Genomic DNA, 21,741 nt, shown 5'->3' with positions numbered 1-21,741 from the left:
GCCAAGCAATGGCCATGACTCATCCACATGGCTGACACTGACAAAGGTTCTACAATCTGAGGTACAGGATCTCAGGATAAATCCTGAGGGGATTTCAATGACCTTATCAGATTCAAAAGCTCCAACTCTTGTTGCATAGCTCCTGCTTTACCTTGGTCTTAACCATCCAGCAGAAAATTATAAAAACCATATATAAGAAGTAAAGCCATGCTGCTATGTTGACTTGTAGGGGACTCAGGTCAACAATTTCTGACATTGCCAGTCAAGTGGAAGACCCAATATTATTATGGGCTACTGGACTCTTTTAGAATATTTTGCTAAATTTACACACCTATAATATTCAAATAATGGAACTTAACGAAAAAAGGGTATACAGATGAATGTCCATTTTGTATCTGTGTATTCAAAGTGGTCAGGATAGATATATAGTTGCATTCTCTTAACGAGTAGAGGGATTTGTTCTAATGGTGTTTGTAAATAGGATATCATGTCCGCATCTTGTACAGCAATTAACCCCTAGGAACAATGTATGCAATGTGTTAATTATTGAAACTGTCCTACCACTTTGATTTGAAACTGTCTCATTGCACTTTGTTTATCAATAAAATTATGGGAAAAAAAAGAATGTTCTCTCCAGGTGACTCTCTTTAGGCACGCTCTACATCACTGATCACTTTCCTCTGTGGCCCCATAATTGAAATGGAGATGTTTTAATAGCAAATCCTGAGATTAATATTGTATGTAAAGTATACTTTAAAGATATAACACAAAAAAATTGGAATTGAGTTTTCTTTTAATTTATATAATAATTCTAATTTATGTGAATTGCAAATTGAAAATGTTAATCACAATATCTATAATATATTCAAATATTGTGTATACAGTCACACACACACACACACACACACACACCTATATTCACATCAAATGTTATATGTGTATGCTCAATTTCAAGGTCAGTGCTTATTTTATTTTATTTTATTTTTTTTGACAATGCCAAACACATTTAATCTTTTCTTTGACAAACAAGCCAAACATATGCAGTGAAATACTGATATCCTCTAAATAGGGCTGGAAAAACTGGCGTTCCACATTCCAAAGACTACAACTAGACCTATGTCTCACTATGCACTAAGTTAAACACGAAATTTGCTGGAAGATAGAATAGGTAGAACTCTTTTTTTTTTCAAAGTTTTATTGATAAACAGCAATGAGACAGTTTCAAATCAAATCAGAAGTACAGTTTCAACAAATAATACACTGCATATATTCTTCTTAGTGGTTAATTGCTGTACAAGAAGTGGACTTGTGATCCTATTTATAGACACCATTAGAACAAATCATTCTATTCATTAAGAGAATGCAACTATATATCTATCCTAACCACTTGGAATACACAAATACAAAATGGACATTCATCGGTATACCCCATTTTTTCTAAGTTCCGTTATTGAAGATTATAGGTGTGTAAACTCAGCAAAATATTCTAAAAGAGTCCAATAGCACATAATAGCATTGGGTCTTCTGTTTAACTGGCAATGTCAGAAATTATTGACCTGAGTCCCCCACAGCTCAACATAACAGCATGGCTTTATTTCCTATATTTCGTCTTCATACTTTTCTACTGGATGGTTAAGACCAAGGTAAAGCAGGACCTGTGCAAGAAGAGTTGTAGCTTTTTGGTCTGAGAAGGTCAGTGAAATGTCCTCAGGATTTATCCTGAGATCCTGTACCTCAGATTGTAGAACCTTTGTCAGTGCAGCCATGTGGATGAGTCACGGCCATTGCTTGGCCAATGTGCTCTCTGTGAAAGCCTGAGAGAGTGTCTTCTCCCGATGAAGGTCAGTGCTTATTTTAGAAAGAGAATAAATATTTTGTTTTTCATGTTTTATGTTTTTTAAAATGTCACTATAATATTAGAATGAATTAATTTAAAGGAAATTAATAGATTAATTTTCAGGAACTTTTTATAGTTTTAATATTTAAATATTTGCATTCACACTTCAATTACAGATAAGTGTATGGCAGTAAATGTAGTGTTTTTCTATTTTTATATATAGAAAATACAATACAATTTGAAAAATACAAAGTTACATTTTAAAATATTTTCTTAGTATAGATTGGAGAGTAAATTCAATAATTTTATTTTCTCAAGAAAGCTAGGGAGATGCAATTTTCTCATTTTGCCTTTTCCCAAAGTAGAAATAAATTATTATTTCAATGAGTAATTATAGATTATAAATGTGTAAAGAATATGATATACTTTGTTTCCCATATACTAGGAGGAATATTGTTTGTGGAAGCTAATATTGTGAGTTCCCTGAAGAGTTGAAGTTACTTTGTAAAGACTGTGGTGAGGGCCCAGGAGATCTACTATATTATAACTCAGTAGAATAAGTGCTTGCCTGGCAAGCACAGGCTCCTGAGTCCAATCTCTGTACTGGAAAAAAAAAAGAAAAGAAAAGACAAGAAAAGAAAAGAAAAGAAAAGAAAAGAAAAGAAAAGAAAAGAAAAGAAAAGAAAAGAAAAGAAAAGAAAAGAGGACTATGAAGAGATTATGTCCGCAATGTATTTGCTCATTCATCTGAAAATTTCATTTCATTCTCTACTAAATAGCAAGGATTATGTTTGCTTGTATTAAAAATTAGTGGAATCCAATCATGGCCCACTTTGGGGAGAGAAAAACGACAAAATATACATTAGTTATCAGCTACCTCTTTGAATTAGTACCTGGATTATAAATGTGTACAAGAGAAATAATCTATCTAGGGGATTTTTAAAAGAGCCATCTCAACATATAAATGTATGACTAAACGAAGAATTCTAAAGCTAATTTAATTATTGAGTGCAAGAGAAAGACACCTATGTCTCCAGACAATTCTACATGAGAATTTAAACTGTAGGGTGCAGTTACTTGAGATTTGATTTTATCTTTATGTTTTCTATATTTTTGCAATCTTTATTTAAATTTCATAAATACTAAAAATTTCTTTGGTATACTTTCTGTTCATTCTTTGGTGCTTGTAAATCATTAAAGCTGACTTCTGTAAATTAGAACTCACCTCAATGACCAGAAATAGAATTACAAATTATCTCTCAATACAGAATCTTTGTTATTATATTTTTAGTTATCTTTCTAGAGATCAAACTTAAGTTTGTTCCTTTCTGATATTTTATGTATGGATTCTATTATTCCCTAAGGCTTTTCTGAATATTCAATCACACCCATATCTAGGGATCCAGGGGAAATGGCTGTTAAGAAGCACTTCCTTCTAGACTATGCTCCTTGTTCTTTGCCTCTGTTCCCTCACCACTGAGATTACAAGAGTGTGAAGAGGGAGAATGAGTTACAAAAACACGCAGTAGAGGGCCATTCTTCAATTTCATTCCCCTCACAGCACCTCTGCTTCTGCTGGTTCAACAGGAGAAATACTTGAGCCCAGAGCAAAGGTGAGACCCTCAGCCACAGCTATATTAAAAATTAAATTAAAAGATCTGGCCATGACCATAACATGTAACTGTCCTAAACTGTGGGAATCCAAGAGTATTGCAGGCTCCACTGTCTAGGAATGGATGGTCGTCAAAATAATAAAGGAATATAAGGACTCAAGAGTGTGTGTGCCCTGTTTCTTTGCTTCATAAAATAAGAGGCAAACTGGATAAAACTAGGGAACAAAAAGCTAAAGAAATAATTTAAGAATTATTTCTTAACTATTTTGTATTATATTGTCTCCCACCAGTGTTTTTAGACTACTTCAAACTACGATTCCTCCCACTCTAATGCATTCAGAGGACATACTGCGTATCGTAATACTCTTCTTCATGATGTGTTTTTATGATACTACGATAACTTCGGATAAAATTATCCTGTCTTGCTAAAATTGAGGTTCCATCTCTTTTTTTGCCCTCCTTCTATTATCATTATTAGTAGCATCACTCTTCCTATTGCTATTTGATTGTTCTGCTCAGTTTAGTGTGAGGTAATTGTGGCACACTTGAAATATCAATCCTTAATGTGAAAAACTGTGATGAAACATCACATTGAGTAACTCATTTAGTCAAACCAATTTTTAAGTAGTAACTATATTGAAACACAGTCTTTTTTAGCAATAATGGAAGAGATATATTTCTCATGAGGTTCAACACTAGCCCCTTCACCCAAATTACAATTGCTAAGATATAAATTTACTTCCCCTTAATGGTTGTCATTTATTTTAGAATATATGTGTATATATTTTAAAATATGCATAATGTATGTTAAATATATGCAATATATACTAAATACATGTTAGTAAATTACAGATAAAGGTATGATATAGATATCCAAGTATCAATTCATCATTCCTTTTAAACTTTGTTTTTTCTAAATATTTAACAATAAAAATGTCTCCACACTTTGAAACTAAAAAGAACATTAAATATATAATATAATTTATTATGATTTTTAAATTTCTGATCAATAAATGGCTCAAGAAGAAAAATGTATTTGGCATTAAGTAAAAAATCTAAACCTTAACCAAATGCCCCCAGTATTGTTTTTCACCTTTCTTTTTAAAGACAAATTTTGGGGCTGGGGAGGTGGCTCAGCAGAATAAGCATTTTCTTGGCAAGTGCAAAGGCCTGAGTTCAATTCCTGGTTCTGCCAAAAATGAAAAATAAATAATAAAGACAAACTTTCCATGACTAATGAAATATATTAAATTTTAGTAAAACTTAATGTATAAGTTTTTAACTGGTCCTCTTCATTGCACAGCTTTTTCCTCTTCAAATGTCTAAGTGTATGCTCCCCCCATGAACCTCAAGTGTTTTCTGATTTCTGTTTTCCCACATAGCTTATTATTATTGTGTTTTAACATCAAAAGCTGTCACTATTTTTGCATCTTCAACTTATAAAGCATTCAACATTCTTATCTTGTAGGAACCTCTCTGATCTATTTTGTGCAATATTCAGATTGATTGATATGTGTAACTTGAGTCACAAGTGCTGTTCTGCTGAAGTCTTCAACAGCTTTTCTCAATGCTGAGTGAAATCTCCCAACCATGAAGCACTAAATCAGGAGATCCTGTCCCTATTCCCCTCAGTCTGATGTCTGGCCAGATGTTCTTTTTTATACTGTCCCCTCTGGGCTTCCATACATCACCACTGCCTTCTCTTTTTTAATGCCTGACTAATCTTTCTTCACACATCAGCTGAGTATTACCTCCTCCATGCCTCCCCTAAATTATTAGGGCATTATGTATCATTCCTCAATATTGTCATGTTAACTAGATGTATTCAAATCATAACACATAAAATACAAAAATGCAATTGTTTATGTAATTAGGCTTATCCTAATTAAATATTAAGTGACTGTGGGAAGAATTATATCTTTCATTCTTATGTCCTTGGAAGCCCATCCATTGTGTGAACTCATAATGCAAGTTATGAGTTGACCTAATTGCTAGAAATGGATATTGAATTTAAAAATGCTACAGAACTATTTTTTGAACAATGTGTCTACACCTGGCAAAAAAAAAAAAAAATAAAAGATGGTGGAAGAAATGATTCCAGAAAGAGAAGCAATGTAGGAAAAATTTCAAACCAATTTTGAAAATGCTCAACTATCTGAAATCAGTTTAGAACAGCTAGAAGGGAAGAAAAAAAAATGGTATGATATAGGAATCCTCTGTGGGTAAAAAGTCACAATAGTAAACACTGATCAAATAATAGTTACAACTGAAAAAACAGGATCCAGGTGATGGTGTTGGAGTGTTCATTTTATGCTCATGTGAGTAGCCTACTTTATTTATGAATAATATATGTTTAAAGGATTAAAAGATGTTCACAGGTGAGTGACATCTCGGTCACTTTTCTCTTTGTTGAGACGCAACACCCGACTTCTGAAACCCAAAGGAGGAAAAGGTCATCTTGCTTGCAGTCTGGAGGTTGAACCCATGCCTGGCAAGCTCAGGTGCACACGCAGTGTTGTACAGACACCTACCTCGGAAGAAAGCTGCTCAGACTGGGAGCCAGGAAGCAGCGAGAAGGTGGAGCCTGGACAGGCACTACGCCCTTCCTGGTCATACTTCCAGTGATGAGCATATTGCCACCGTGGCCTCTCTCCTTAGAGGGTAACTATCTGTATTTATCAGCGGAATAATCCACCAAGGAATACACCATACACATAACCCATTCACTTTCAAAAAGCAACACCTGATACTTCGGTTCATGAGCATGACGACTGAGTGTTCATGCCTTACATACTAGATGTGCCTCACTCAAAACTTGTTCCTACGTGGGCACATTACCCATCTAATGTGAAAAAAAGCAACACTTATGAACACATGATGCTGTGGGGGGACATTTTATTTTTATCTGAACTATCCAGACATGTATAAATACCTTGAGTCCTGTATGACAGAAGCTATTAACTACGAATACTTTCAAAGCGGAGTTGGAACTGCAGTCTGCTAGAAGTGTGGAACTGCCTGCTAGCTCAATTATTCTTCCCACCAGGTGAAAAATGGAATGCATCTTTGGTTCCCACAAACCTCCTAAGATTTAGTAGCAGAAATACTGTTTATCCAACATAGCTAACTTCAAGCTTCCTTCAATCCATTTTTTCCGTTAATTGGTACATTTTTACTAAAAAGAGGTAAAAGAAAAGGTGAGTATATTTGACATGTCTTCCTTACACTCTGGATCTGCTGTTCAAAGGAACATGCGACTGCACTGTATTAGCGTGAGGAGGTTTTGATAGTAACTGCCAGCTGGTGGTTGTAGGTTGTCTGCTCTTCGGTGAAAGTGGTGCTGACAAGAATCAGTTCAGCACGTGATGCACTGATGCTCGAGGCTCTGTCCTTATTTCCAAGGGTAGTAAGCACATTCTTCACAATGCAAGGAGCACTGTCCCCTAACTCCATGATCAACAGTGCCTCAAAGCTGGTAAAATAAATCTCTTACAAAGCGAAACTTCTTACATATCTTCTTGCTCTGGGTGGACAAATGTTCCGTTAAAGTCTCCCACTGTAAGACAAATTGACCTTAATGAGACCATCCTGAAGAGTGTGACCAATGTAGAGGTCAAAATTAACATAAAAAGAAAATAGCATCATAAGCATCACTGATAACTCAAGGGACTCTGTGCTCAGCAGTTAATACACACAATAGGAAGGAGGAGGAGGCAGCATGTGTCCAACTGACCATCTATTTTATGGAGGAATAAATAATTCATTTGGGGTTATTTGAAGGGCAGTGAAAGGTGGCACTTTTCCAGCTTTGGTGGTTAATTATACTTTGGACTTACAGACAACAGAAAAATGAGCTTCTATCTTTTGAACTTGCAGAGATAATTGCTGCATGTTACTGCACCCTCTATACATATTTGTTGAGCCAATATACTGGAAAGTGAAATAATATTATAAATTAATTTTTAAAAATTAATGCAATAGAAGCACATTCTTTATTCTCCACCTGTTCTTTTAGACTTCAAGCCAAATAGACTCCAAGCAGAACATTTTCTTGAAAATACAGGAAATAAAATATAGAAAAGCTATTCATTTAGCCAAATACTGCTTATAGAGCAATTCTGTAACTTTCAAATATTTGCAAAAACTGTGAAGCAGCTTAATAGTGAATTCGAACTGACCACACTGAAGAGACCACATATGTAGAGAACCTTCAGTTTAACCACACTGATTTGAAAATACTGTGTACCACGATGAACAATGTTATGAAATCTAAATAAAATATTTAAGTAGATATGATGCTGAGAAAAAGCTAGCATATTAATGATTAAAAAGCAAGTTTTATACCTATACAGAAATCCCTTGTCAATTATTTTAATCTGCTACCTCCATAGCGCTGGCATACGAGTGTCATTGCTCCATTTTGCAAAGGAGTTGACAACTCAAGGTGTTAAAAATGAATCACCAGTAGCACATAGCTTCCTGTTTCACATTTCATAGTCTTCAAGCCAATCTCATTAAATGCAATTTGGTCTCTCAAAAATGTCACATTCCATGTTGCTGGGAATTGTAATCGGTTGATCTCTTGCTCCTGAGGAATCATTTCCCATTTCCTACCTCTTTCACTTGACTTAAGTGTTTCTTTAGGCAGCAGGAAATTTATCTACATTCTGTGCTTGAAACTATAATTTCCTCTTAACCTAAGACCTGTAGTTTAGTCTTTCTTAAATTGGGAAGCCTTCCTGCTCTAAATCTAAGTTTGGAGATGCCTGTACCAGGGATTGGCAAACCATCGGCCCTCTGCTGCCAAAGCCATCTTGTGGCCTGCTTTCGCACAACCCCTGATCTAAAAATATTGTTCACATTTTTAAATGACCAGCAAAAAACAAAAAATATGAAGATTATATATGAAATATAAGCTTCCATGTGCATAAATACTTGCTGGCATACTACCACATTCAATGTTTACTAATGAATGCTAGAATATTTATAAATGCTCATACATAAGTATCAAGTGCACACCTGATGTCTAACAAAATTGGATTTGGCATTATGAAGAAAGCAAGTCCAGATGGGTAAATTCAGGGACTTCAGAATTTCAAGTCACCAGAACTATGATTATGATTCCACTATGAAAAAGAAATCATGATGTTTAGCACTTCCTGTAAAATAAAGGAAGAAGATGTAAGATCTTAGAAAGTAAGAGCCACACTGGAGATATGGAAATGGTAAGTACTCTATGGTAGTACGTGCTTATATATAATATACTGTTTAGACAGATTGTGTTTTTAAAGGAATAGAAATTATAAAATAAAACTGAATCATTTTTCCTTATCAGTTTTCATAATTTTAAGAACTTTGCATCTTAAACTAGTTCTTCTCAGGGCTGGTGAAATAGCTCAGTGGACTAAGTGCCTGCTTAGGCAAGTGCAGGTGCTGTGATATGATCCCTGGGACCACATGCCACACCAGCCCCACCCCTGGGCACACTGAGCCGGCTACTCACGTACGAGAGTGGTGGTGCACACCTCTAATCCAAGCACTGGGGAAGTTGAGGCAGGTGGATTACTATATGTCGGAGCTTCACAGTGAGACCCTGACCAAAATCTATATAAAAAAGATTTCTCTCTTAAAATAAATAATATTAATTTGAATTAGTCTATTCTAAGATACATAAAAAATGCAATGTGGACAAACTGTGTTATTTCAAAATGCTACATTTATCAAAGTAGTTCACTTGATAATTTTATTCTCAGTTTAAATAAATTTCATGAATGTCTTGCTTCAGTGTTTTTATAATTATTTCTGTACTGGGAGGTTTCATATGTGATGTTTTCATGGACAGTTCAATGAATAGCAGTGAATCTAAATTTTAGTCTGTGGCTAGCAGTAGAATGTTAACAACTTAAATTTTTGATATCCAGCCATAGATGTGAAATCCCTTACTATATCTCCAGGTTTTTACTGTTTCTTACTCCAAGAGACATTGACCATAATAATTGCCAAATTCTCCTGTCCATATTACATTTCTTATTTTGACTTAAGAACATATCTATAATTCAGAATAATGCATAGCTGTTTTAATGAACAAATGGCAATAAGTTATTGTTATGTCACAATAAAAAGTAGAAATAAAATATACTTAATTCATCTGAATTTTTAAAGAATGGCAGTATAATGTCATATTAAAATGAATGAAACAGCTGTCCCATAGCTTAAACTGGGCCAAATATTGTTTTGAACAATTCTGATTACTAAATTTTGAAAAAGAAGACAAGTCACATACCCTCTGCAGAAACACATGCCATGGGGTGGTGGCCACATGTTTACTATTTGTTCTTTTCCTTATGCAATTCAATTAAAATATCTTCATGATGAGATCTATCAAGAAGGTATGACATGCACTGAAGTGAATAGAATATTATTCATGTGCCCATCAAAGTGGGAGAAGATACTTTCTTGTTTGAGCTTAATGGAATGTATTGTGTCTAGTGAGCTTTTCCCTTAGTACTGGGACACTTGCTCAGTTTAGGGCATGTCTTTTACTATGAAAATGTAAAAATTTCAGAAACATATCTAAATGCCAAAGCACTCCTTGATATATTTTCACCTGAGTAGACAAAGCCTCATCCTTTTGAAGTGTCACCTCTATTCTTCTTTCAGCTGCACATTGCTTATACTTTTGAATGTCTTACACTTCTCATTTTTCCTTTGACCAGACCAAGACTTTCTAAAGGCAAAGAAATTTGAATGAATATATATCAATGCCAAACTTAGGACAGCTTTTTATTTTACAATAATATTCTTCTGCACAGTTAAGCTGCTTCTAAAAACTGAACTTTAATTTCTATATGCCTCAGCTCAGGAAATATTTTGCTGACTCATCCTCAGGCCACTGTTTGGGAAGAACATTAATGTTGAAAGGCAGACTGAAGCAGCAGGTCACTTTATTTGTCTTCCTGCAATCAAATGTCACAGTTTTGCACTGGCTGTTTCCATAGGCTCAATGAAATGTCCTCATGTGTTGCTTAGTTTTACTGTTTTTTTTTTTTTTTTTTTTTTTTTTTCAGCACTAGGGATTGAACTCAGGCTCTTACACTTGCCAGGGAAGTGCTTATAACACAGCCTTCTCCCTGGCCCTTAGTTTTACTGTTGATATTGTGTTAGCGTAGGTTTCGTATCCAAATCCCCAAAATGAATAAAAGAAAAGCTATGGGGCTGGCCAAATAGCTCATCAGATTAAAGCACTTGCAAGCAGACACAGGGGCTGGGGATTTGATTACTGGGCCTGCCATGCCAGCCCTACACCCAGGGCATGCTGTGATAGCAAATGAGACTGGGTGTGGTGGAGCATCTGTAATCCCAGCTCTTGGAAGGCTGTAAATAGGCGGATCCCTATAAGTCCAATCTAGTAGTGAGACCTTGAACACCCTGTAGACACTTTGCTAAAATAAAATTTAACAAAAAGCTAAAAAAAATGAAAAGATATGATTAACTAAAATTTTGTCTTCCCTTTTTATAAATTAATCTTAAAACAGTTCTATTGTATGCTCTACATTTTTGTATCATAATTTAAAAACTAATAACAGAATTTTTGATCTTATCTTACCCTAAAATGATTAGGATATACAGTTACTTATAACTCACCAAAGATTGTGTCTTTTTTTTTTTTTAATTTTTATTGTTATTGAACCCTAACCATTTTCAGGAAAATGTGGCATTGAATATTTTGGATTTTAAAATGTAAAAATATTTCCATTATATCTTTTCCTTTTTATTTTATGAAAAAATTAATAACCAAAACAAAAGCGTAATGTAGCTGTTATAGAGAACTCTGTACAAGCAGTTAAATGACAAAGAAATAAAACAAAAAGTAGTTATTTTCAAAATACTTACGCAGTAGAGGCATAAACCAAAAAAAACCTTACAAAAATGAAACAAACATAATAATTCAAGCTTTCTTTAGATTTGATAACTTGGGTTATTTCATCCTAACTGCTTCAAAACATATTTTAGAAAGTAAAATTTCATTCACTAATAATTATATTAGAAGAATTATTTTTACATTTAGTTTAGTTTCAAATTTGAAAATAATTGTGCTATCATTTACTATTGTTTCTGCATATATATTCTTATTTTTTTGTCCTTTTACAGGCGACTCATTGGAATTTTCATTTTTATTTAAATGTCCTCTGTATTGCCTTAATAATTTCTGTTTTATTTTTATTAGTACATGTGTATAACAAATAATGTTTACCTTCCTTATGGGAAATTGTATACATGCATACACATTTTCACTGCTGTTTTCACTCCCTTTCCCTTTTCTCACTCTCTCTCCTCCATGAAAACTTTGAAAAGACCACTTCATAGAAATGATAATATTTAATTTAAACAGTTTTTAAATTTTCTTGTTCATAGAAGTACAGGTAATTACTTGTCAGAGAAACATCTCCTAAAATCCAGTCCACCTTTCCTTGCCCAATATTGCCCCACTCATTCCTATTCCTAACTATCTGATGAAAGGAGATATAGCTAGCAGTCTGAATTAGTCGCCACTTTATAAGATTAGCATGACCCTCAAAACCTAACTCTCATAAAACTTGTGTGCTTGCTCAGAATTTCATTTAAGATAGAATAACATGCAAAATTAATAAAAATTTAGTTTTATTTTCTCCTCTTTTTCCTTTCGTAGATAGATAGACTATTATTAACAATATGTTGCAACATTATCTGTAGCCGGAAAAATAATACATGGTTGATTTTTATCATTTTTTTTAGAATACATGTTGCAAAGAAATTTCAAACGTAGTATGGTAGTCACATAATATAAATCTTGCATTTTGTATGTCTTAGAAAAACTGCAGCAGATTTTTTCCTTGCAAGGGGATTGTGCTACAAGGAACCAGATTCCCTTAATGTGGAATGTTCACTCTCTATCGCTTTTCACCAAGGATCCTGTGTTTTTTCCTAGTCACGCATTTGTTAAGAAGTAATTAAATGATTTACATGCTGTGTGTTGATAAGCAGAGACTTCATGACTCTTGACTCATTTGGAAGATGAGAAACATGCATTATGTTGATAGGATAAACCAAAATAATTAAGGCTAACATGAATTATGTTGAACATCCACCTCATATTAACATGTTTTATCGATTCACTAACTTAATCAAATGACTAATGTAAACCATTCACAGTGTACTAGTTTAGTAGCTTATAAATCTTGGAAAACATGACTTTTAAGTATTTTGCACATCTGTAAAACAAATTGACTACTATAAACCTAAATGGCAACACAAAATTCTGCCTTCCGATCACAACATACATTTTTCTTGTTGTTTTCTGAAGATATTTCTGGTAGAAATGAATAAAACCTAACATTCATTATCAAGCATAAATAACCACAAGTCAGTACCTATAATTTGTTGGTGACATTTTCTCTGGTACACGAGAAGCAAAAATAGATTTATTTTGTCATCCTAAATGGGTAGAGGTAAATGCATAATTATGACACTGAAGAAATTACTTTCTTATTTGAAAGAAAATTTCCAGTGGTTTTGTAGGAGAAAAAGTTAATATTGTTATTTTATTGTGTCTTTTTCTCAAGGTTAATTTAGCCTCATTTTTTTATTTGCTTAATTGCAACATGCTTATAATAGACTTTGGTTTGAGTAGTATACTATTAAAAATAGAAGGTAGGGGCCAGGGAGATAGCTCAATAAGCACTTGGCTAACAAATGCAAGGACCTGAGTTCAATCCCCAGTTCTGCCAAAAAAAAAAAAAAAATTAAAAGACTAAAATAAAAATAAAAGGTAAGTTTGTACAGCTAAAGAAGACTATCTCAACCTATAATATACTAAATATGACTAAAAACAAAATTATAAAAATGTCTATTTTCAAAGGTATAAAATGATATTAAGATAAAACATATGCTGACAGCACAAGATTAACTCTTGAGTTTGTGTCTTTGGTGCTGTACTGCTATGCAGATTCCAGTGTTAGAAGAAACCCTTTAAAGAAGAGCTTTAAAATATAGACCACCCTACCATGTGGGCCTCGACTCCACGGCACACTGAGACTGCCATTGACACTGGGCGTGGTGGTGCGCCCCTGTAATCCCAGGACTTGGGAGGCTGTAAACAGGAGAATCACTACAAGTCCAATCTAGTAGTGAGACCCTGAACACCCTGTAGACTCTTCCCTAAAATACAGAAGATATATATATATATATATATATATATATATATACTTAATTAACATCACTGCTTGGATTGGGTAGTCCCCTGAGTGGAAAACATAAAGAGAGTTTTACAGATGGTAATATGAGCTAGGAAGAATAAAATGAGGAGCCCAAGTATCAGGATGGATGAAGGCAAAGAGTAAAGGAGAATGTAAATAATGAAGTCAGCGCTCTCATCGTGTCCTGCTAAATTCAGCAAATGTAAGGTGGATAGATTCTCATGAGACTTCTTCACCAGGTGCTAACAGTGTAGCCAGTGTTCAGCATGATGATGAATACAAGCCGTGCAAACACTTTGGGTTACTGCCAAAATTTTATTATCACCATTATTTAGTGGTAATGTTAGAAGGTATCAAAATAATTAAATATTTGATTTCATAAACAATTTTTTTAATGTGTGTGTGTGTGTGTGTGTGTGTGTGTGTGTGTGTGGCCAGCTCAGCCCACCAGGGGGCGGCGCTGGCTGGCATGCGGTGCTGGGGGATCGAACCGCGGTCCCTGTGCTTTGCTAAGCTTGTTCTAAGTAGGTGCTTTAGACCACTGCGCCATCTCACCAGCCCCTCATAAACAATTTCTGAGCAATTATTTCAGTGATCAAATTATAGTGAAACAATGTGAAAGGAAATTCATTAAACAGGAGCTACAAATTAACCTAGTCTTCTTGCCATTAAGAACCTAAGGCCACACACAATAATGGTAACTTGATTGAGTAAAATAAACATAGAAACTGTCAATGTATTATTCTTTCAGTTAGTCAAAGCATTGATGTGAAAAATTATACTTAAATTTCTAGGGTCCGGGGAGATGGCTCAGTGGATAAGCGCTTCCCTGGCAAGCGCAAGGACCTGAGTTTAATCCCCGGTTCCGCCAAAAATAAAAATAAATAAATTAATTAAAAAATAAATGAATTTCCACGTGGCTGAAAGTTCTTTTTTCTATTTACACATCCACACACATAGAATAACACATAATTTGTCTCACATACTATAATGTTGGTGATAACTGATTAATTTCTACAGTGATACACAAGTCTATATTTAACTTCCTTGAAATTTCCCTCACCTTTTTATACTGCTTTGCTCTACTTAAATTGAAATTTATAGCCTTATGTCTGAATAATAATATAAGGAGATAAAATTAGCAATCAAATAAAATATTTACAATTAAAATATTATTCAGATTCATGAATAAATGTAGAGTGACCTATTTTTTCACTTGGAAACACAAGTCAATTAGTATTTAAAAAAAATAGGGCAGAAGAGATAGCTCAGTAGAATAAGCACTTTCTGGCAAGTTCAAGGTCCTGAGTTCAATCCCTGGTATTGAAAAAAAGAAAAAAGAAAGAGAAAAGAGAAAATGATATAAAACTAGTATAAGCTAATCCATATGAAGAGGATGAAAAATCAGTTATGCATTTACTCCCCAAATTCAGTTTACTTTCTGGTCAAATAGCAGAAGATATTACCTTTCTCTTGAACCTTTTAAAGTTTCAAGACAGAAGTATCAAACACCAAGGGAGTTGGGTTTAAGAGAGAGAGAGAGAGAGAGAGAGAGAGAGAGAGAGAGAATGAGAGAGAGAGAACAATTGAAAGTCAGTATAGAAGCCCCTATCTTTCTTCTTTCAACCTGAAGGATCAGATCACCACTCTCCTTCAAGAAGATAATTTATCTTTTGAAGACGTTTCCTTAAGATTCCACAGACTGAGGGGCAATACATGTGCACAGTGGCTTACCCGAGGGAGTCATAGCGAGGTGATATGCTGTAGGTCAGCCTAAGCCTTTGGGCATCTGTGTTTCTTCTCTGTTGCCTCCTGATAAAATTCACACAAGAGTACTTTCAGATCGGCCATGAGCAAAATGATGATTTTATAAATTAAAACAATATACATAAATGCTGTAGTTTTGAAGTTAGGCATGGGAACAAAAATTCAAACAACTTATTGTAGATTTCAATCTCAATAAAAAAAGATGCACTAGGAAGAAAACGAATGTGACAATCACTCCAATCTGTTGTAACAACAAAAATGAAGTTGAGGGCCAGCAAGACAGCTCAGCGGGCTAAGTGTCTGCTTTGGAAGCACAGAGACCAGGATATGATGCTCAGTCCTGCAGGCCGAGCTGGCCCTCAATCCCCAGGGAGCACTGAGCAGGTGACTGAGTCCAGGTGTGTGGTGCATACCTTTAATCCCAGTGCAGGAGAGACTGAAGACAGGAGGATCACCGTGAGTCCAAGCTGCAAGGTGAAATCCTGTACCAAATACATAAAATGGAAAAAAAAAAATGAAGTTGATTCATTTCTTACCTGAAGGGGAGAAATACATTATTATTTTTAAAAGCATAAAATTGTGGTAAGTTTATCTCTTACCTCAAAAGAGAACTCCGCCATTTGAAAATAATCCCTTAGGCTTTCTACACTTATAACCAATTATGTGACAAAGACAACACAATTCATTTTACACAATAGCAGTGGAGGTCAATATGTTTCTTTGTAAAGTTTTTCTAATGACAATGAAAATTTCCAAAAGTCATAGGCTATGTCTAGATGTTAATGAATAATTAATTATAATTCTTTAAAAGTAGTCTGACTCATTGGCCAGTTTATAGGGCACCAAACCTTCTTCTTTCCATATTGATTCACATTGTTTCAGTGGGAAGTGGTGGAGTGACTCACAACAAGCAAGAAATCCATGTTTGTACTGTGAAAAGCAGACTCATCCACTCCTCTGAGCCATGACCATGCTCTACTTGTGGGACATGTGAATGGTTCCTTATATGATTAAAATAAAAAGATGTTCCCAATGTGACTAAATGACGAATCTGAAATGGGAAGCTCATCCAGGATTATCATTTTGCTAAACTCTAATTTAGATGCAATCCCCATGTCCTAATGAGAGATTACAGACAGGCAAAACAAGCCTGTGTACCCTGGAGTAGTCTGTGCGCTGCTCTTGCAAGGCCAGGAGTGCCAGCAGCCACCAGGAACTGGAAGAGGCAGAAAGGAATTTTCACTTAGAGCCTCTGGAAGCATCGCATCCTTGCTGGTAACATTTTGATTTTGGCACAGTGAAACTGCCTTTGATCCTGCTTCCAGAACTGTGAGGAAACAATTTTCTCTCGATTTAAGCCATTAGAGTTGTAATATTTTGTCACCATAGGAAACTGACACAAGTAGGCTATTGGAAAATGTCCATCATCTCAACTACAGTGATACATTCCAGCGTGCCATGCATGGTACTCTTCTCTGAAAGTTTAGGAAGAAAATTGCACACAGATATATAGTGCAATATTCTTATAATATCAGAGAATGATGAGGCAGCTCATAAACTTCATACAACTTAACTGAGTATATTTTGTACAGAAAACTAATAATAATATTTCAAATTTAAAAGCTGATAAATTTAAGTTCAGTGCCCAACACGTTTCTCAAAACTAAATCTTCCTCCTCATAAAAAGTACCTGTGGCAGAATCTCACTTAATCAGCAGCATTTCTTTCCTTTTTAATCATTCACAATTTTTTCTCTACTTCTAGATACAGCTATTGTTTAAAATTCTCAGAACTTTATAAGCATATTTAATACTTACATACACATTTATAATTTTCTAGAAATTACTTCTTTGCATCATTATGATTTTAACTAGAGTCCTGGAGAAGATGTCTTACAAGAGATTAAAAAAGGGGGAGGGCTGGCCAAATAGCTCAGAGAATTGAAGCACCTGGGTGTGGTGGCACACGCCTATAATCTCAGCACTTGGGAGGCTGTAAACAGGAGGATCACTACAACTACGATCTACATAGTGAGACCCTGTACGACCTATCATAAATATAAAACAAGAAAAAACTTGAAAAAGAATTGATAGGAGTAGCAACATAAAGTTTCATTTCAATAAGAATATGACTCAATTATGCTTTTCAAAAGCAAGGCATAGTATTTGTTAAGGCATTTTAATTAGCCAAAAAAATCAAACCTTTGTTTTTGCTAAATCAAATCTTAAGGAAAAGAGACAAGTAAAGGATTTTCTACAAATCCTTGTTGTGCTATAAGTTAGGTAAAACAGATGAAAACAAAGAGGAGGGTTTTTTTTTTTTTTCCTACTGATTTTGAACTCAGGACCCTGTGCTTGCCAGGCAAGTGCTTATTCTACTGAGCTATCTCCCCAGCAAAGAGGAGTTTTAAAAGCTCAGAATACTACTTTGTGTATCAAATCGTACTAGGGGTATACAATCACTCCTATGCAAGCAGAGCTATGTAGACTATAGGAGTAAGAACAATCCAGGCATGTAAGAAAATGTTGCTGTTCTCTCTCTCTCCCTCCTCTCTGTCTCTCTTTTAATCTCTCTCTCTCTCTCTCTCTCTCTCTCTCTCTCTCTCTCTCTCTCTCTCTCTCTCTCTCCCCTGCATACATTTATCTACTGTCTGTCTGTCTGCCTGTCTGTCTACATATTGCACGCCCTGAGCCTACTTAATAATTTGAATATTGATATGCTATGAACAGAAGTTAAAAGGAGCAAATCTTCCAAGGAAGAAAAAAAAATCTAAATAAATTGTGAAAATTTTGAACACAATTATAAATATTATTATAAGTCTAAGAAAAGAGAAGTGAAAATCATCATTTTCATTTTTTGCTATAGTACTGCACTTCTGAATTATTTCACTGGAATTAATAGGTGAATAGATTCACTTGCATCGTAATCATCTGGCCATCCCTCACGTTGGACTGTAACGTTGAGGTTGGGAGGGACAGCACAGCAAAGCTACTTTAAGATTTGGTGGGAGAAATTATGATGAAGCTCTGAGCTTAAAACAAAACTGCCATGAGATTAAATTCTTTTATCATCAGTTGTGTAGTTTTATTGTCAGTTGTATATGTATAAGGCAATAAAGCAATAGTAAAGCAACTTCTATGAGTTCTACATTGCAGTGTGAACATTACTTACCTTCTGTTACAATGCATTGGGACAAGCATCTCTCTATGCCTTGGTAAGTCATCATTCATCTACGTTTGGGTCAGCTTTCAGTATTTTAACCTTATGCAAACAATATTAAAAGCACTTCCAGAAGTTCTTTAAATGTGACATTCCTTCTTCACTATCTCTTCCTCTTAGATATTTCATCACAACTGCTTTTTTCTTTTATGCTGGGAAGCTCTCCGTCACTAAATTCCTCTGGCTGCACACATGAATTCTCTCTAAAGAGGGCAGCATCCACATTTCCGTGACCAGTGATCTTCTGATCACACCCAGTTTCACTGCTTTGCTTTTCTTTGCTGCACCTTCAGCTTCCTGGGCCACTCCGTGTGATTGTTTGTACACCACCACTGGGGCTTATCCCTGGGAGACAAGGTGCCGACGCAAGCACACGCTTTGCTATTTTTGTGTGAACTGAATAAAAGATTGGAGTGACCAGAGCCTCATAGATTTGGAAGAGCTGATGAGGTTGCTCCCGGGTCACATGCGCAGCTGTTGTCTCTGTAGTACTGATGGACTGAGGAATAAGCAGCAACGTCTACACCTTCTGTGGGCACAGCGTAGGGTAGACACAGGTAACTTTCATTTGAACCTTGCTGCTAGGAATATGATGTTATTTGCAAACTGTCCTAATTGCTATTCACATACACCAGAGACCTGCAAAGGGAGTAAGCCTATGATTATAAATTAGTAATACAATTGTTGAAATACCACATGACTGTAAAATGTATGATCATTAATATATCAAGCCCAATCACTGTTAAGTGTGTGACATATAATATAGCATATGTGGGTGCTCAAAACACCCCAATGTTATTAGACCAACTGACATAAATGCATCAGCACCTTTGCTTTGGTGGGGACCCGGAAGGATGCAGCATTTGGAATCCTCAAGATGAAAATCCTGGAGATTCCCTGCCCCTGACTCGCTGTGTACTAAGGCTGGGAGAGAAGAGAGTGAAAGCTCTCTTTTCTACTGGCAGTTTGTCTAGAACACATGGGGATAAAGAGCTGAGCAATCTATTCCTGTTGAATCAACACTCTGAATTTCTGTACTCCAGCTTTGTAGGCACCCACAGGAAGTCTTGGAACTGTAGTCTCAACCTGTCCGTCCTTCTCTAGCTCGTAGTTCATCTGTGATACCTCACTACTTACAGAGCCAAATGAACGCACGTTTGGCTGTGTCTCTCCCTGGCCCATGCTGCATGTTTCACCCCATCTATGCTTGTTTCTTGACCCTTCAACTATGGCAGCTCTCTGGATACTTTCTCCTTTGTGATTTCATGGTTCGCTCATCAGTAAGGCCTTCAGTGGTCCCTCAAATTAGACACACAGTAGGGTTCCAGGTTTTTCATCCCAAACTGCACTGGGCATTGTGGGGGCCTGCAAAGATATTAAACTCTGTAATTCAAAAAGTAAGCTCAGAAATAAATGTTCAGTAAAATGTTAGGTTAGGGATAACCTTGATTTAAGGTCTTATAGTCAATTTTCTAAGTTTATAAGACTTTCAGTAAGAAGGTATGATTAGAAAAATCAAGCTTTGGCTTACTTAAATTTCATCCCAGAATATGACAGAAATATTCAAAGGAAAATGGGGAAAGGGTCTGAGTATAAAAACGAGAATGAAAGTAAATTATTCAAAAATAAATAAATAATTTATATATGACAGATAATATCTAAGTGAAAGCAACCATTACATATTCGGACAGTAGACAACAATGAGCTATTGTGGGAAATAATAGGAATTTGTGGAAAATTTCATAGCGTAGCATAGCCTGGAAGGCTGAGGATTAAAGAGGAGAATAGGTCACAAGGCCAACAGCAGTTACTATTCTTAGTTACAACTTTGAATTCAAAAACTTGGGCACACTGTGGGAAGTTCAATGTCTTGCAACACATTTGCTCCTGCTTCGATTTCCTGAGGAGATAAAGGCTCATTTATGCATAAGGGAAGTAATACGGTCTGAAGTGAAATTTCCTAACTTTAGACAAATACAATTAGCAAAGAAGAAAACAGAAGCAGACTGCAAAGTGAAAATTACTTTAGGGAAGAAACTTTGCTCAAAAAAATCAAATTTTAATTTAATCAAAGTTTAATGTCCGAAATCAGGAAAGTATGCAGGAAAAAAATATATGCAGTGACATTCAAATTGCTAATAATTTGATTATGGAAATGATGAATAGATCACCTTCTCACAAGCATAAGTGGAAAAAAGAAGGATACACTGCCCACTTTTTAGTGCTTGTTAACCACGTATCATTTCTTTGAAATATACTCTGGCCATGACATTTCATAAGTTCTCCCCAACAATTTGAAGCAACGATTGAATTCCCTGTAAGCTTTAGATTAAATTGTTGGCCATCTCACTCAGGGCCAAGGAGGGCCAGTCAACTAAAGCTGCTCTGTTTTACCGTTTTCAGGAGGAACAATGTTGAAATAATTTCTGGCACAAAAGAGAATATGAAGATTTAGGAAAAATTGTCCTAATTCTACTAGCACAATGCTGAAAACAGTTCTGTATTGGTCAGCATCATCTTTTCCGAGATAAATTACTGATATGGAGAAACTGAAGGAGGAGAGTGTTAGGTCAAAGAAGACCTACATCAAAATGAAGAAGATGGCTCTCCAGGAAAAGTTTCACAGTGAAGGTTTGATGACTCCAGCAGTTTTGCCTGGGTCATGAAGCCAGGAGCCAGCCCTAGATTGGGAGTTTCGGGGTTATAGACAGGGTTTGGGTATGGGAGATGTGGGGAAGGTGACCTGCCTGTGAGAGACCAAGTGAGGTCAGCTGACAGGCTCAGCTAAACTCTGTTTTCTTACATTTCTACTTTGTCTGGAATAGTATCATCCACTAAGGGCTGAATTAAATTTTGCTTTCCAAAGTTAGATTTTTCTCTCTCTGGAATGACCTGCTCTGTCTGCCTGAAAGGGCAATACTGTCCTCCTCTATTAGGCAGAGGTTTAATTTTCCTCAAATTTTTAGAAAATTCAGTCTGTCACAAGCTGGCTGCAAGCTGAAAGCCCCCTGATAGAGGGGACTGGCAGAAGACAGCTGCTCACCCTGTGGGCAGAAGCAGAGGAAAGAAC

General features: G+C 35.6%; 1 protein-coding gene and 1 non-coding gene across 2 annotated transcripts in view; one reads left to right on the top strand and one right to left on the bottom strand.

Annotated features, from left to right (window-relative positions):
* The window catches only part of LOC101577917 (homeobox expressed in ES cells 1-like), a gene marked incomplete at its 3' end in the record, with an annotated part of 18,177 nt that extends 12,095 nt beyond the window's left edge, over positions 1–6,082 (bottom strand). The window contains exon 1 of the mRNA XM_004626303.1: positions 5,982–6,082. Within this exon, the coding sequence (XP_004626360.1) occupies positions 5,982–6,082 (101 nt within the window). The remainder of the gene's footprint in view (positions 1–5,981) is intronic.
* Positions 6,083–6,196: 114 nt separating this feature from the next.
* On the top strand, positions 6,197–6,298 carry LOC111815283. Its single transcript, XR_002820004.1, has one exon. It is a non-coding gene; the product is annotated as a small nucleolar RNA U13 (small nucleolar RNA).
* Positions 6,299–21,741: the final 15,443 nt, after the last annotated feature.

This window comes from Octodon degus, unplaced genomic scaffold (assembly GCF_000260255.1).
Source record: "Octodon degus isolate 3935 unplaced genomic scaffold, OctDeg1.0 scaffold00013, whole genome shotgun sequence".
Taxonomy (NCBI): domain Eukaryota; kingdom Metazoa; phylum Chordata; class Mammalia; order Rodentia; family Octodontidae; genus Octodon; species Octodon degus.
This window is presented reverse-complemented; position numbering and strand designations above follow the sequence as displayed.